This window comes from Cylas formicarius, unplaced genomic scaffold (genome assembly GCF_029955315.1).
Source record: "Cylas formicarius isolate icCylForm1 unplaced genomic scaffold, icCylForm1.1 PGA_scaffold_8__14_contigs__length_24414737, whole genome shotgun sequence".
Classification (NCBI taxonomy): Eukaryota; Metazoa; Arthropoda; class Insecta; order Coleoptera; family Brentidae; genus Cylas; species Cylas formicarius.
Genome location: NW_026844361.1, coordinates 1,215,305 through 1,230,112, shown reverse-complemented (window position 1 = coordinate 1,230,112; position 14,808 = coordinate 1,215,305). Strand labels below are relative to the sequence as shown.

General features: G+C 35.6%; 1 protein-coding gene across 8 annotated transcripts in view; it reads left to right on the top strand.

The window, feature by feature from the left end:
• The window catches only part of LOC132705905 (prestin-like), a 67,314-nt gene extending 55,418 nt beyond the window's left edge, over positions 1–11,896 (top strand). For all 8 annotated transcript variants that reach the window (XM_060676868.1, XM_060676863.1, XM_060676862.1 and 5 more), the window contains 7 exons: positions 1,207–1,311; positions 1,363–1,496; positions 1,547–1,709; positions 1,763–1,939; positions 6,399–6,818; positions 11,466–11,628; positions 11,690–11,896. In XM_060676868.1, coding sequence (XP_060532851.1) covers positions 1,207–1,311; positions 1,363–1,496; positions 1,547–1,709; positions 1,763–1,939; positions 6,399–6,818; positions 11,466–11,628; positions 11,690–11,820 — 1,293 coding nt within the window. In that variant the 3' untranslated portion in view covers positions 11,821–11,896. The remainder of the gene's footprint in view (positions 1–1,206; positions 1,312–1,362; positions 1,497–1,546; positions 1,710–1,762; positions 1,940–6,398; positions 6,819–11,465; positions 11,629–11,689) is intronic.
• Positions 11,897–14,808: the final 2,912 nt, after the last annotated feature.

The following is a 14,808-nucleotide window of genomic DNA, read 5'->3' as shown; positions in this document are numbered from 1 at the left end:
AAAATCACGCTAATTTGTACAAAATTATTTCCGAATTCCCTAAACGACCACTAGAGGGACGCAACTTCTACTACTATCAAAGATAATTATAGCTCTTGCAACAGATAAGATACCCCCTAATATAGAGCAAGGGCCCGCGACGGCCAGGCCGTAGTTAAATAATAAAATCAAAAAGTTTCTCTGTGTATGTAAGAGCGATCCCGGGCTATGAAATTTGGCTAGCGGTGGCTTTAGCAGTTAACAGGTAGTAAAGATATGTAAAGTTGTGTCTTAAATATAGTGCAGTAAAAAGCTTAGTTTTCATATATTTTATTAGAAGTCGCCTCGTCCAAAGCAAGACAGTAGAATTGCAACCCGCTGCCCGACACCCTTAAAGTAGGGTTATTTTTAATTTTACATTAGTTATAGTAGAAAAGCTGAATTTTATATATTTTCTTTGGAGAACTAAAAAATCATGATTTGTCAGTAGCCAGACAGTTTCGACAGTTGCCCATATATATTCTGTTGTGAATATTTTTTTAGATTTATCAAGAAAGTTTATTTTTAAAATTAGATAAATTATTAGGAAAATTAAGTTTTCAAAAAAGCAAAATTTTACGCAAATAAATGTCTAAATCCACAATCCAGGAATATAATAAATTACATTTTGGGATTTTGTAAGATTCATTTAAATATTGAATTCAATAAAATTTTCGATATTTGTCAAAACATTTTTTTACTATAAGAAGGGAATAATTATTGTGACAGTAAAACATTTCAATGGAAAAGGAGTTTAATTATTATTATAGCCATTGTATACAAAGATTTAAAGAATCACTGACATAATATGGTATTTGGTCCCGGTAAAGCCATTTAAAATGGTATTGATCTTTTTCCAGTACCCAGCCATCATTTTCTGGTCCATAAAAATTTGGATTTAGGTGAGCTTTGTTCCAAATAGTACAAATATAATTTGCACAGAAAAAATGCTGCACTTTTACTGGATGGTATACTTCTAGCGCCAAAGTTTCGCAGCTTTTTTCCATTCAAAGCTTCATTCACAATAGAGACTGTATACGAATCTATGAACACAACTCTGTATAATATCTTGTCCATGTTCATCTTTATTTTTCAATTAATTAAGGCTTTATGGAATTCATTAGATTTTTCCAAGAGTTCGTAAGGTTTTAATTTTATTAATTATTAAACTCTTGTTAACAATTCCAGACCATTTACGACGCCGTGTTGGCTCTTCCAGGCGGCAACAGGACGGCCATCATCATATCGCCGATCGCCTGTGTCTTACTCACGCTCAACAACGAATATTTCAAGGTGAGTGAAACGCGCCGGCGTAAGTTCGAGTTACACTTTTCCAGTGTTTAGCCTTGGTTGGCGAAAAAGACGAAACTGCCGTTCCCTGTAGAACTGGTGGCGGTGGTCGTCGGCACGGCGGTGACTTATTTCGGCGATTTTCACCACACCAAGAACGTCAGCGTCGTGGGCTACATCCCTACTGGGTAAGACCCGTTTCTAAAGTCCTTTGGACGCTATTAAATGTGTGATTTAGTCTGCCGGAACCCACTTTGCCGGCGTTCGGCCTGATACCGGACATCTGGGTGGACTGCGTGGTCATCACCATGGTCTCCTATACCATCACCATGTCGATGGCCCTGATATTCGCGCGCAAGCTTATGTACGAGGTCGATTCCAATCAAGAGTTGCTCGCTTTGGTCGGTGTAGTCCCCCCCCCCCTCAAAACCACGTGATGAAGTTTTCATTTCAGGGTTTGAGCAACGCTGTGGGTTCGGTGTTCTCGTGTATGCCGGTGACGGCCTCGCTCTCCAGGTCTATGATCCAGCAGACGGTGGGCGGGGTCACGCAGTTCGCTTCCGTCGTATCCGCCGGTCTCTTGTTGATCGTCTTGCTATGGGTGGGGCCGGTGTTCGAGACTTTGCCTAGGGTAGGTATAGGTATGAAACGGGCCACTCCCCGTGTCGACATTGCTTTGTTAATGGCAAAATGCCCAGTGGGTTAAGAATAAAGATAGGTCAGATATAAACGAAATCAAATTAAATAAAGCCTAAGGAATCTCCAATGTGCACCATAAAGGGAGACCACCATAAAGCTCTTAATGTCGAAATGTTGTTGAAGTTTTGGCTCCTTCTCCTAATGAACACCATTATATATGGAGACATGCATCCAACGAGGGAAAACTTGATAAAATAAACCGAGAAAATGTAATGGCTTTACATTGGGAAAGGTTAAGATCTATGATATTTCTATTAGACAGCTCCCATTGAGGCAGGCATTCACAAACCATTCGCAAATATCGTTAAAAGGAGTGGGCCAAGATGTGACCCCCGAGGCCCCCAGATGTCACATGTGGAAAAGAAATTGGCAACCATGCATTTAAGGCTATTTACAAAATTTTTTATTCCTCCTGCCTTGGTTGTTGATGAGTGGAACTTGGAACTGGCTCGCTTTCTACTCTGAACCTGCTTATGTATTATTTCAGGGGCGGGGCTAAAGGGGGAGCATGAACCTTGTCTCGGATGAGTGGTTCCCATATTGGTGAAGGGTCGCGGTTAAGATTGTTTGGTTGCTTATAGATTTCTATAGATTTTCTAATTTTTCGTAGTCAAGAAAATTGCTAACATACAAAAATGTTTGTCTTATCGAATGAAATCTGGTGTCCAGTTTCGTGATTGTGTTCGGCAACAGCTAATGAGTTTATTTGTCGAAGTCTTATAGCTCTTTCATGTTCTTTGAGTCTAGATGACATTTTTCGTCCGGTCTCTCCAGTGTATTCTTTGCCACATATGGATTTTTGGGCAAGTTATAAGTCTGCGTTTGACGTTATATTTCTTAAGAACTTTTGATATGTGGTAAGTGACGTTTTTAATGTAAGGAAGCACATCAGTGGCAAGTATGGGGTTGGTTTCGGACTTATTGTCTTTGGAAGGTTGTGGCGAAGTGTTTTTTTGTGATGGGACGCTTAATATGTGGAAATTATTAGAGAGAAAAGCAGATGTAAGTTGTTTTAATTTTGGCTTCAGTGACTCGGACTGAGATAGTTTTATGACTCTGTAAACAAGAGAGTTGACAATGGATTAACAAAAGTATCATCAACGTAGCGTTTCCATAATTTTGGTTTAAGATGGAAGGTGTGGGTTTTTTTTTTCTCAAAGGCTTTCATAATTATATTCTTGATAACTGGCGATAATAGCTGTTTGATCGTTCAAAAATTTGTTCCAATCAAGTATTTTTCAATTAAGACATAACAGGAATCCAGAAGTTTTGCGAATAATACATGAAATTAAGGGTCCGCCAATTCCTAATAAATCAAGCTCGTACAATTACATTGTGCCCTGGAGGAATCAGTGTTAATCGTATCCACAAAAGTATCCAATGGGCAGTGAGGTTTAACTCCCTCACTGATCGACTTAGGTTCAATGGTCTCAGATAATCGCAAATTAACCCTTCAAATACTTCCGGAATTGAGTTCATATTAGGAAACTTGCTCAAAAATTAAAATCATTTACTAACAATTAAAATCGTAAGATATTATCAAAAGTATGTTCCCATAAAAAAATTTAGTGACAGTTAAATTAGCTGAGAAATAAATTTAAAATAAAAGTTTAAAGCCCAAAAAAAATCGTTAGTTTAATGTTAAATTAACTTTAAAGCTGTATAAACTCAACTTTATATCATTTAACTAAAGTTAATGTCGCAACTTCGCATATGGCAGTCTTATTAAAATTAAGTATATTAACTACTTAAATAGAGAAGGAACTCTATAAACACCATAGCTGCTATTGCAGTAGAACCGGAAGATACTGCTTCATCAACAATTGATTTTTTAACAGCTGCAGCTCTTGGAGGAATTTTAATTTCTTTTTCGTCTGGCTGGCAATTAAAAATATGAGGGCAAATATTTATTAAGTATAAATAGTGGGTACCTTGCTAATACTTTTATAAATTAGTTATTTATAGTGTACGCTTTACTGGTAAAGTTACAAGTTTACCTAATCCTAATTATTTACAATTAAGTGACAAATTAACTACCTTGACTCTCTTAGATTACAGCAAAACATTCGATGATACTCTTCATCTTCACAAGAATGCCTTTTTCTTATTGAATTCTATTTAAGTGACAGGCAGCGCATGGTTTACTTAAATCATCAAAGTTGTAAGTGTCAGAGATGACACTTACAACTTTGCGGTGTTTCCTAGGGTTCTCTTCTCGGGCCTGTTCTCTTTCCCTATATACGTCTCAGATAATATTATGTCATTGCTTTGCTCATTTAGATTCTGAGGCCACTCAGCTATATATCTCGTTTAAACCCGAAAATATCGCAGACGCTAATGATAAGATTAATTCTGATTTAAGAACTCTCAGACTAGAAATTTATACTTATAACATATTAACGACCCTTTACTGAAACCCATTGCAAAGGCAAGAAACCTAGTATTGGTATAGTATATCTTTATAAGAATATAAAACTCCGTTACTGCTTCCGTTATCTGCTTACTTCGAACGTTCGTTTTCATTATCAATTATTCAGCATTTTGTAAGTTGATGCTGGCTCCGCCGTCCTGCCTGTCACTTCTCTCTTTGCACCTTATCCTTCTTCTGTGCTTCTGTTTAACTATCGATTAAATAAGTTAATATTAATTCAGATTCTTTGGCTACTGTAATGGCTGCTTTTGGTTAGCGACCACCTGTTTGATCGTTTCTTGAATGCAGCATGTAGGGTAAGTTAGGAGAGTCTGCCTCAACTTCGTCTTTTGTAGTCCTCTTAATAAAGCCTTTTATTATTCCTTGTTACTTTCGAAAAATCGCACTAAACTGGAGATCTCGGTAACGGTAGGACCGCCATTGGTACAGAAATGATAAGCGTCGAAAAAATTTTTTTTTGTCAGTCCGTTCTCCGTTGTAAAAATGGCTGCGTTCAAGCTTCTCCATCCTTTTCTTTCGATTTTCTACTACTTTTTGGACGTTGCTATGAAACACGATAAGTGCGCGAACTTCGAGGCTATCGATTTCAAATTTGGCAGGCAAATAGCATTTGGTCCCTTAACGGAACCCATTGGAATTGGGGGGTTGGGGGGTCGGGAGGTTTTTCATTTCATTTCTCCAAAATCGTTAATGCAGCCAAAAAAATTCTTGAACGAGAACACGCACAAGATTTGTCTCCATAAATATTTATTCTTGAGAATTTTTCCAGAATGTACAGAGTAGGCCAAATATTCAAAAAAACTGAAAAATATTTGTCCTAAATTTGCAGACATCGACTTCAAATTTAGTAGAGAATTAAAAGTCCTTGCCCACATTTAAACAGTTTGGGGGCAATCAAATTTCACCAAGTATTTTTAAAAAAAAATTGAATTTTTTTGGTTGTTTTGAATTCCAGGAAAACATGTTTTTTCCTTAACCATTCACCCAGTCTGCAAAATTATTTAACCAGCAAACACGGAAAATACAGTGCCATAACATTTATTTCAGTCATTTTTTCGATTATATACAGGGTTTTCCAATTATAGACAAAAATTTAAAAAAACCTAGAAAATTGTACTTTTCCCGAGTAAATTATTAACCGCAAATTAAACATCGTAAAAAATATGGCTAATCGGTTCAAACATCGTTAATAGGCCGCATCAAGAGCTGCAATTTTTATTAGCGGTTTTCGTCCATCACACATGACACACGCTGCTCGAGATATTTGAAAATCACTACTCCGGGGGCTCAGTCAAGATGCGAAGACGTAATTGATTATTACGATGCACTGCATGGTTTCATAAAAAACTTATTTTCTCGAAAACCATTTCCTGTTTTGGAAAAATTCTTGGACCAGCAAACGTGGAAGATTCAGGGCCGGATTTTTTCAAATATGCACAGGGTGTGTCGCTTATGGGTAGAAAAAAAATGTAAAAGACCCTGAAAATTGCAGTTTTCGTGATTAAATTATTAGTCGTAAATGGAAAACCACAAAAAAATGGATAATTTGGTTTAAACAGTGTTGTAAACTTTATCGAGAGAGTTTCAGTTACTTGCAATTATATCATTGCAAATCTTTATTGCTTACGTATTTTTTATATCTATCAAAGTTTGTCGTGACTTTGAAATTCGGCGATACGCTGTAGACAGCGTGTATGCACAATATATTTTGCGAAAGTTCTATAGTGTTCTGCAGGAGCACTATAGAAAAACAATGCGTCGCTCTAGCACAAGAAACCGCGAAACGGCTTCCTCTTGAAATACAAAGCTGCTTCGCGCTACGCGCTACAAACTTGCCCCGTCCAGTGACGATTTTTCGAAAACAATTTTGTTATTATTATTTCCGACCTGCAGCTATTTGATTTGCCAAAATGGAGATTTGCAGTTAACTTTCTACAGTTTTAATGTGTGTGCGTTGCAGTGCGTGCTGGCGAGCATCATCGTGGTGGCCCTCAAGGGCATGCTGATGCAGTTCAAATCGGCGAGGCAGTACTGGCGGTTAAGCAAATGGGACGGCCTTGTCTGGGCCGTCACGTTCGGAGTGACCCTCTTCATCCAGATTAGCTACGGGCTGGCCGCGGGCGTAGCCATATCCTTCGTGAGCATCTTTTGTCAGGGCTACAAGCCCTACACCTGTTTGCTTGGCGCGGTGCCCAACACCGACCTCTACCTCGACATCAAACGTTACAAGGCGGCCCAAGAGATCGCCGGTCTCAAGATATTCCACTATTCGGGAGGACTCAGTTTCGCCTCGCGGGACTCCTTCAGGGACCTTTTCGTGCGCAAGGTCGGACTCGATCCTCAGGCGATACTGAGGAAACGCGCGAAGTTGATGGAAAGGGTAAGCAATATCGTTCCGGTTCTCCTTTTCTACCGACTGATTGGCCCGGGAGCGGTGCTTTCCTTTTATACAGAACTGCGCACCCTTGTAAAATCTTTGTTTATGGTTCGATTTTGATATATTTTTTTGAAGATCTCTGAAAAATGCGCTAAAACCTTGTTGCTTATTATCGACTTCAAATTACTCATACACATGGAGCTTGGTTCCCTGACGGAACCTATTGAAATTGGGGGGCGGGGGTCGACAAGTATTTGTCTTTTAAAAAATCGTGTTTGCGAGGGTCTCAGAAAAAGATTACTCCTCGAATCCAGTGCTATAAACTTTTGTTGTTAGTAATTTTCAAAAATATACAGGGTGTGCCCGGTATTCGCAAAAAACTGAAAATTGGTTTCTCCATATCCATAACCATAACTAGAAGGCTGTGTTTCTGTTGTCAGTTTTATTCTGTGCTATATTCGAAAATGTAATGTGTGTGTGTATCAAATTTGCTGCTATCGAATTCAAATTTAGCAGAGGACTCCATACTGACATCTAAACTCTAGAAACAATCAAATCTGAAAATGTAGAAATTTTTTTTTGGGTATTTTGGCTTCCAGAAAAAAAGTATTTTCTCGAAAACTATTAATACAATCTTCAGAATTCTTTAACCAGGACACGCATTTTTTCAATTATGGGCAAAAATCTAAAAGACCCTGAAAATTGTTCTTTTCCAAAGTCGATCATTAGCTGCAAATCAAAATTCCTAAAAAATATGACTAATTGGTTTAGAGGGTATTTTAGACCGCATCAAGAGCAACAATTTTTGTATTTACGGTTTTCGTCTATGCGCATGTGCTGTTCGAGATATACAGGGTGTTAAAAAGTACGCTGGCAAACTTTAAGAAACGTTTCCTTGCGTGATTTTAAGACGAAAAATTCATATAAACATAGAAATTCATATTTTTCAAGATACAGAGTGTTAAAATTTTATAAAAAAAAATTGTATTTTCTTTTAATTATTGAAAGGTGGTTTATGACACAAAAGCTTTATTTTTATTTTTATCAGTGGCGTCCGTACGGGGTTTGAACTGAATATTTTTAAAGAAAAAAAAATGGCACGTCGCTGCTGTTTCTGAAAACAAATTATTTTTCAAATCCTCATTCAATTTGGAGCAAATTGATTCACGCGGTCCTTTTTAGCTTTTTTTTTATTTACTAAAACTTGCCACTACATCATCATTTTTAAATGTAATTTTTTTGAAATAAACTAGCAATTTAATAGGAAAATTTAAGAAACAAACTGCATTTTAATCGATTTACTAGTCAAAAAAACTTAAAGTGGCGAATTGGGCTTTGCTAAGCGCCAGTAATTCATTCATTTATAACAATAACATGACAGTTGTCAAATTTTTAAATAAAATTAAACTTGGTTACTACAAATCACTACTGGTTTTTGAAAGTTTATTTAAAAATTATTTGTTTGAAATGGCAGATATGCATTTCGTGTATGGAATGGCTCATGGTAATGCTCGCGCCGCAAGACGGATGTATCAAGAAAGATATCCTAACCGTCCGCTACCTAACAGACAGACGGCGAGACGTGAAAGACACTTTATACAGGGTGCATGCATAACAAAATTAAGGCTAAACATTTTTAAATTACACACTTTGTAGGCTGCGTAGCGCATAGTACGGAGAAGACGCTTCGCACAGCTACGAGATTTTGAAAACAATCTTGTTTTGCTTATTGCTTCAACTTAAAGTCATGGCTAACTGGAACTATTTAGCAATGGAGAGAGAAGTACTATTAGGGATTAAAAAACAAAAAATCAATTTCGCAACAAATTCTTATTCAGGGGTATTTAGGACCCAACTATACCGATTTCTACAGGGTGTTTGAAATATCGTATGCGCGCCGCCGAGGTTGTATATCGTCGTAAATTCTTTGATTTTAATAATTTTTTCTTTGTTGGATGGGTCTCTCAAAAACGCACTAAAATCTTGTGTTTCGTATTACATCGACCTGAAGTGATGGGCAACTGGGACTTACTTTTGATTCATGACTATATAAAACCTAACTATACAAGTGTAGATAATCCTTTTTTTGTTGGATAGATTTTACCAAAACACACTAACGATTTTCTAAAAATTAGATATGATTAGAGAGGATTAGATATGAACTAAACAGACTTTCAGCGCCGTAGTTTTTAAATTAAAAATGATTTTTAATTCTCATCTGATATTGAAAATAATAGAAATATCAAAATTGATTGACGTCTGCATATTGTTGCCTTTGTAAATCCAAGTTTCCACAGTCCTTTAATCTGCTGGCCCCCGCGATCTCCAGATATCACGCCTGTAGATTTTTTTCTGTGGGTGTTATCACGTCCGCAAACAAAAGAAAATTTGTGCATTCGTCGTAGCATTACGAGACAAGAGCTAAGAAAAGTAGTAGCCAACAATCAAAAGCGCATAGAGAGAAATGGTGACCTAATTGAAAAAACTATTATTTAATTTCCATTTGTACATGTTACCTTTAAGTTTCAACTAAGAAATTTTTCTCGATTTGAATGAATAAAAAACACACTTTTTCGAATTTCATTATTCTTTGCTTAGTCGTTTAAGAGAATTATTTTTGGCTAGTATCTGCATTATAACTTTCGAATACTATAATGCTGTTTTAAAATGATACTAAAAATATATGTCCCTTAAAAAATGTTTGAAGTCTTTTTATCATGACTGAATGATTTTTTTAAAAAATATAGTTAAAATAGGTTCTTAAAATCATATACAAAATAATCGTTATGTACAAAGGTTAAAATATCTATTTTTTAAAAACATTAAAAACTTTTATCATTTGTCTAGTTACTTTTAGGTAGTCCTGAATACGTATCTGTTGTCATTTTCAATTTGATAAAATCTCTAAAAGTATTTCTCGATTTTCCGCTTGAAAAAGCTGTGGGTAAGCCATAACTTTAGTCGATGCTATATGAAAAAAAAACCGTTTCAGTTGCTTCTAGTAAGAGAATTATCGAAATTGGGCCATAAACAAACATTCTACAGGAGTAATGCTTACGCGTTTTTTGTAGTCTTAAATAAGAATTCGTTGGTACGTTTTTGTGAAACGAAAGATGACGTTAAGAAAATTTTCATGACTTAATTAGTTTTTAAAATACAGGGTGAGTTTGGAAATTTTTAGTTTTGAGGCACCCCTCGCGTCTTGGGTATCCTATGAAATGTCGGAAAGGTGGAAAGCACATCCGATATATATTTTTATGTAGAATTCAGTGGCATAGTCAGTGTATCTAAATGTTTTTTTTATGGAACACCTTATATCTTATAGGCAAATTTGACTCCGCTTGATATGAGCTTCTTAAAAATGTATCACAGTATGAGGTTAGGTTTTAGTGCATTTTTCGGAAATCTATGCCACAAGAAAATTATCTAAATCGAACAATAAACGAAGATTTTACCAACTTTAAAACGCGATTGAGGTAGAACATTCGAAATGGACGATTCTTACTTAGCGTCTGTCTACTTTACTGGTATACTATTTTCGACACCTGTAGCTCAATTATCTTTAAAAATAGAAAGGTGCGGTTTCGGTATAGAGGGCGTTTTTCGAAATAGCGCGAAATAAGGAAGGAAGGAAATGTTCTCGCTCTCTCAAAAATTCTCTTTTTATTGAAAATAATGAGGAGTTTCTTGAAAATTATATATATCGGGCGTCCCACAATCAACACTCCAGGTCTTAATTTTTTTTATTTTTAAAGATAAATATAGTTTTTTATTAACTGGGTTTGCAGAATCACGGACAACATTTTGACCAATTTTTGTAATTTATTTATTCTTTTTATGATATGTAGCCAGCTTATGAAAAATGTTCAGAATTTTGTCATTAATTGTACATTCATAATTTTATCTTAGTTTTTTGAACAAAGTATATAATAAAGTTTTACCAAATCCCGTTTTTGTTCATTGGTAAAGCCAATTTTTAACGACACAGTAATGCACTAGATATTAAAATGTTACTTAAAATATTACTATGGTATAAGAGTTTTTGTTCAATATTTCGAATTTGAGAGAACACAACAACTTATGATACATCAATTCAACACTGCAAAAATAAAGTTGATGAGAAAAACGAAATGTCGGAAGGGATTTTTGAAGACTAAAATGGTACAATGAGATAGATTTTAAATTATGACATAAAACAATAAAAACGAAAACCGAAAGTTCCAGATTTTCCGCCATATTTCCAGCGATGCGCAATTTTGCCCTAATCTAATTCACCCTGTATCTCTTTTCGTTATCGAGATCCTAATTGTGAGAGTAAAATTTGAAAAAAAGTTATTTGTTTACTTGAAATTTAATATTTTCAATAATTCAGTAATAGGTAAACCATTTTGAGAAAAGAAATCTTTGATTAAATAGAACAGGAAAATATAAGATATTTTATATATTATTCTTGAAAAAAAAAGGTATTCTTGTTTTCCTTGATTTAAGAAGTCTTAACCTAATATGGAAATATCATACGCAGTGACTACAAAAATGTCACTAAATGGACCAGATTTTCAAGTGTCGAAAAAAATTCTCCAAATGGAAATAACGTTTTTATTTTTAAACATTTTTTTCCAACTTATTTGCACACCCAAAACGTTCCACCAGGGTATGTCGGATGACCACGTCTTCGACGACTTGGTCGAGAGGGGGGTGGTGCTAGATTTTTCGGCGTTGACCTTCTTGGACCCCTCGGGGGTGGAATTTCTGCGTCAGTTGCAGACCGACCTGGCCAAACTGGGAATCACTCTGTACATTGCGGGCTGTTCCGGTAAGGACGGATCCAGGATCCGTGATTTATCAAGGGTCGCCATTTTTTTTTCGCTTCGCAGGTCCTGTTTACGAGGTTATGATAAACTGTGATAAGTGGGAGAGAAAGGAGAGCAAATTTGCCATTTTTCCCACCGTCCATGACGCGGTGCTCTACGCTCAAACGAACCTTCTGAGCGACAAGGACGTTTAGGTGACGTCACTTCCGAGAAATCGCCTACTTAAGAAAATAGTCACGTAGACCAATTATTTTTCTACCGCAGTATTAAAAAAACTGTTTTTGTTTAACGACTTGTTTCATTCATTTCCTGAATCATGACGTCGTGTCGCAGAGTGCATTGAAGTATGGTGCAGTTAGAGTTAGAGCAATTGTGCAGTTGCGTGATATCATGACATCTCTATCCAGTTCATTACTGTCTTAAATTGACACAGCAATTTTGTTTGTCAGTCTTGAAATCAGTGCCAAAAAAAGAAAAAGCTCATTCATTTTAATAATTTCTTTTTCTTCCTGATAAAAGAACATGTAACGGTAGAATCGCTACATAAAAATTTACACCAAATTGATGGGATTGATGGTTCACAGGGTTCATTAATTTATGGAAGAAAAAGGTTGAAATCTTGTTGGAAATAATGTAGTATTTAAAGCTGGTGGAACAACCATGAATTGTTCATAAGCGACTGACATTTTTGAGGGAATACACGAAAAACCAGAATGATGCACTTTCATTCAATCCAGTATTCTTGGACGAGACTTGGATATTTAGTAAAAGAGCGTCTAGAAAAAGCGGACAAGACGATTCTCTACAATATAATTTTACATGCTGTCTCTAAGAATGGCTTTGTGTGGTATACCAGTCTTAATTTTAAGTCGGGCTGGAAATGGCAGGACTAACATGGTTCAATGACCACAAAATTTGTTGAAAGGTAATTTATATTTCTTTTTTATGGGAATAATAGACTTATTATAACCTATGAACATAATTAAAGATTTCTGGTTTTGTACCCATGGAAATTTGCTCATATACTTTGGGAAAAAACTAATTGCTGTTGACAAAATAATTACTTGTCTAATGGTGAAGAGCATTTAATGTAATGAACTATTAATTTTTTACGTTAACCTAGTTTTTTCAAATAGCACCCTAGTGGGAACAAACACCTTTTAAAACCGATTTTTTTTTGCAATATTTTGACACCAAAATTTTCAAATTCCGTTAAAAAATAAGCTCACAGGAAGGAAAAACCAAGATAAGTATAAAAACAAAATATTAGTTGGCTATCTATTCATTATTAATTGTCAAGTCGGTAAGATGCAGAAGAAACTTTCGACAAGCTCATGCAGTGGAAAGAAAAAACAGATTAGTATTTAAAAAAAAATAGAAAGTTCCTTCTGAGATTCAACTATTAGAATTTTTTATTGAAAGTGGTTTATTATAATAAAAAGTTTATATGGTTTTGGAATGCGGGGGTACAGTCAAAAACTATCTTAAATATCGTACGTCATAAGCTACAAGCACTTTTTACCGGAAACAATGTCGGTAGAATCGATTTGAAAGTGGTATATCAATGTGAGTTACTGTAAGACAAGACCCTTGACTACATATTGTCAAAAAAATTGGACATTCAGAGTGTTCCCACCTTCTTATGTCACCCGGTATGTATTTTTCTTTGAATATGACGACTGACCCATAACGATTGACGAAGGACGAATGACTAATGACCAATGACCAATGACAAATGACGAATAACTAATGACTAACGACGCATGATGAATGAACAAGGACGAATGACCAATGGCGAATGACGAATGACCAATGATCAATGATTAATGACGAATGACCAATGATCAATGATTAATGACGAATGACCAATGATCAATGACGTGCAACGAAAGAGCAATGACGAATGACCAATGACCAATGACGTGCAACGAAAGAGCAATGACGAATGACCAGTGACCAATGACCAGTGATGCATGAGGGATCACTAATGACGAATGATCAATAACGAATGACCAATATCGAATGACGAATGACCTATGAGTAATGTCGAATGACGAATGACCATTGACAAATGACCAACGACCAATGGCGAATTGGCAATGACGAATGACCAATGACGCATGGCGAATGACGAACGATAAAAACGAAAAACGATAAAATTTTCTCCATCATTGAAAATTACTTCTTTCCATTTTACAGAAATAATATTGTTTGGAATCACACGTTTTTTCCAAATTGAGTTTATTTCCATTTATTGCGACAATATCAGGGTCATTAAGGTACATTCTACCCGATATTCTTTCTGTAATTTGTTAAGTGGTTTGTGTGTGTAGTGCTATACTTTTTCTTCAACAGAATCTTAGGATAGAAAAAAAATAAAAAACCAGTTTTTAGTATATTTGCTGTAAGGGAATCAATTGCGAAAAAAGCATAGATCATTTAAACCATAAACAAATTGCGATACTCAATTTGATTAAATCTCTGTTTTAAAATAATATCGGTGGCCGTAAAGTCGATCATCCATAAACAATAAAGTTTGCTGAATACCAACAAAACAGGGCATTTGCATCTTCAAGAGCTACAAGTGTCGCTCAAAGTGGTCGAAGTGTTCAGGTATTTGCCATCATATTTACATGCAATAGTTTCTTTCAAAAGAAAACAATCTGAATCCGTGTCGTCCCTCTCCAAAGATGAAGGATACTCTCTTAAACTATTTTAATATCAAACTGCCTTATGCCAACCACTTCTGCGCTTAAAGGAAAATTTCAGTACATGGCAATGACAAAGATTAGCGCTTCGATCCAGTATGACGACCGGAGGGAAATAGAGCCAATTGTTCTATTTAAAACTAATCCTAAGATTAGCTAATTTTTGTTAACCAATTATTATTAACTAATAGCTTACAAATCTTATATAATGATTATAAACGAAATTAAAATTCTATGACAATTTTCGTTTTTAAACTATTGAAAAATATAGCTCGTATGACTGGATAAACTTTACCTTTCAGCCAATCTTATTTAGTACGGAACCTAACCTTACCTACTAACCCTTGTCATCATCGGTCATAACATAAGTTTGTAACGTTTGTAACATTGAGCTACATCCGTTTATTTACGATGTAGTGCAATTATTGTCATCTTATCTGATTTTCACTATAAGCAATTAGTTGCTTATTCTAG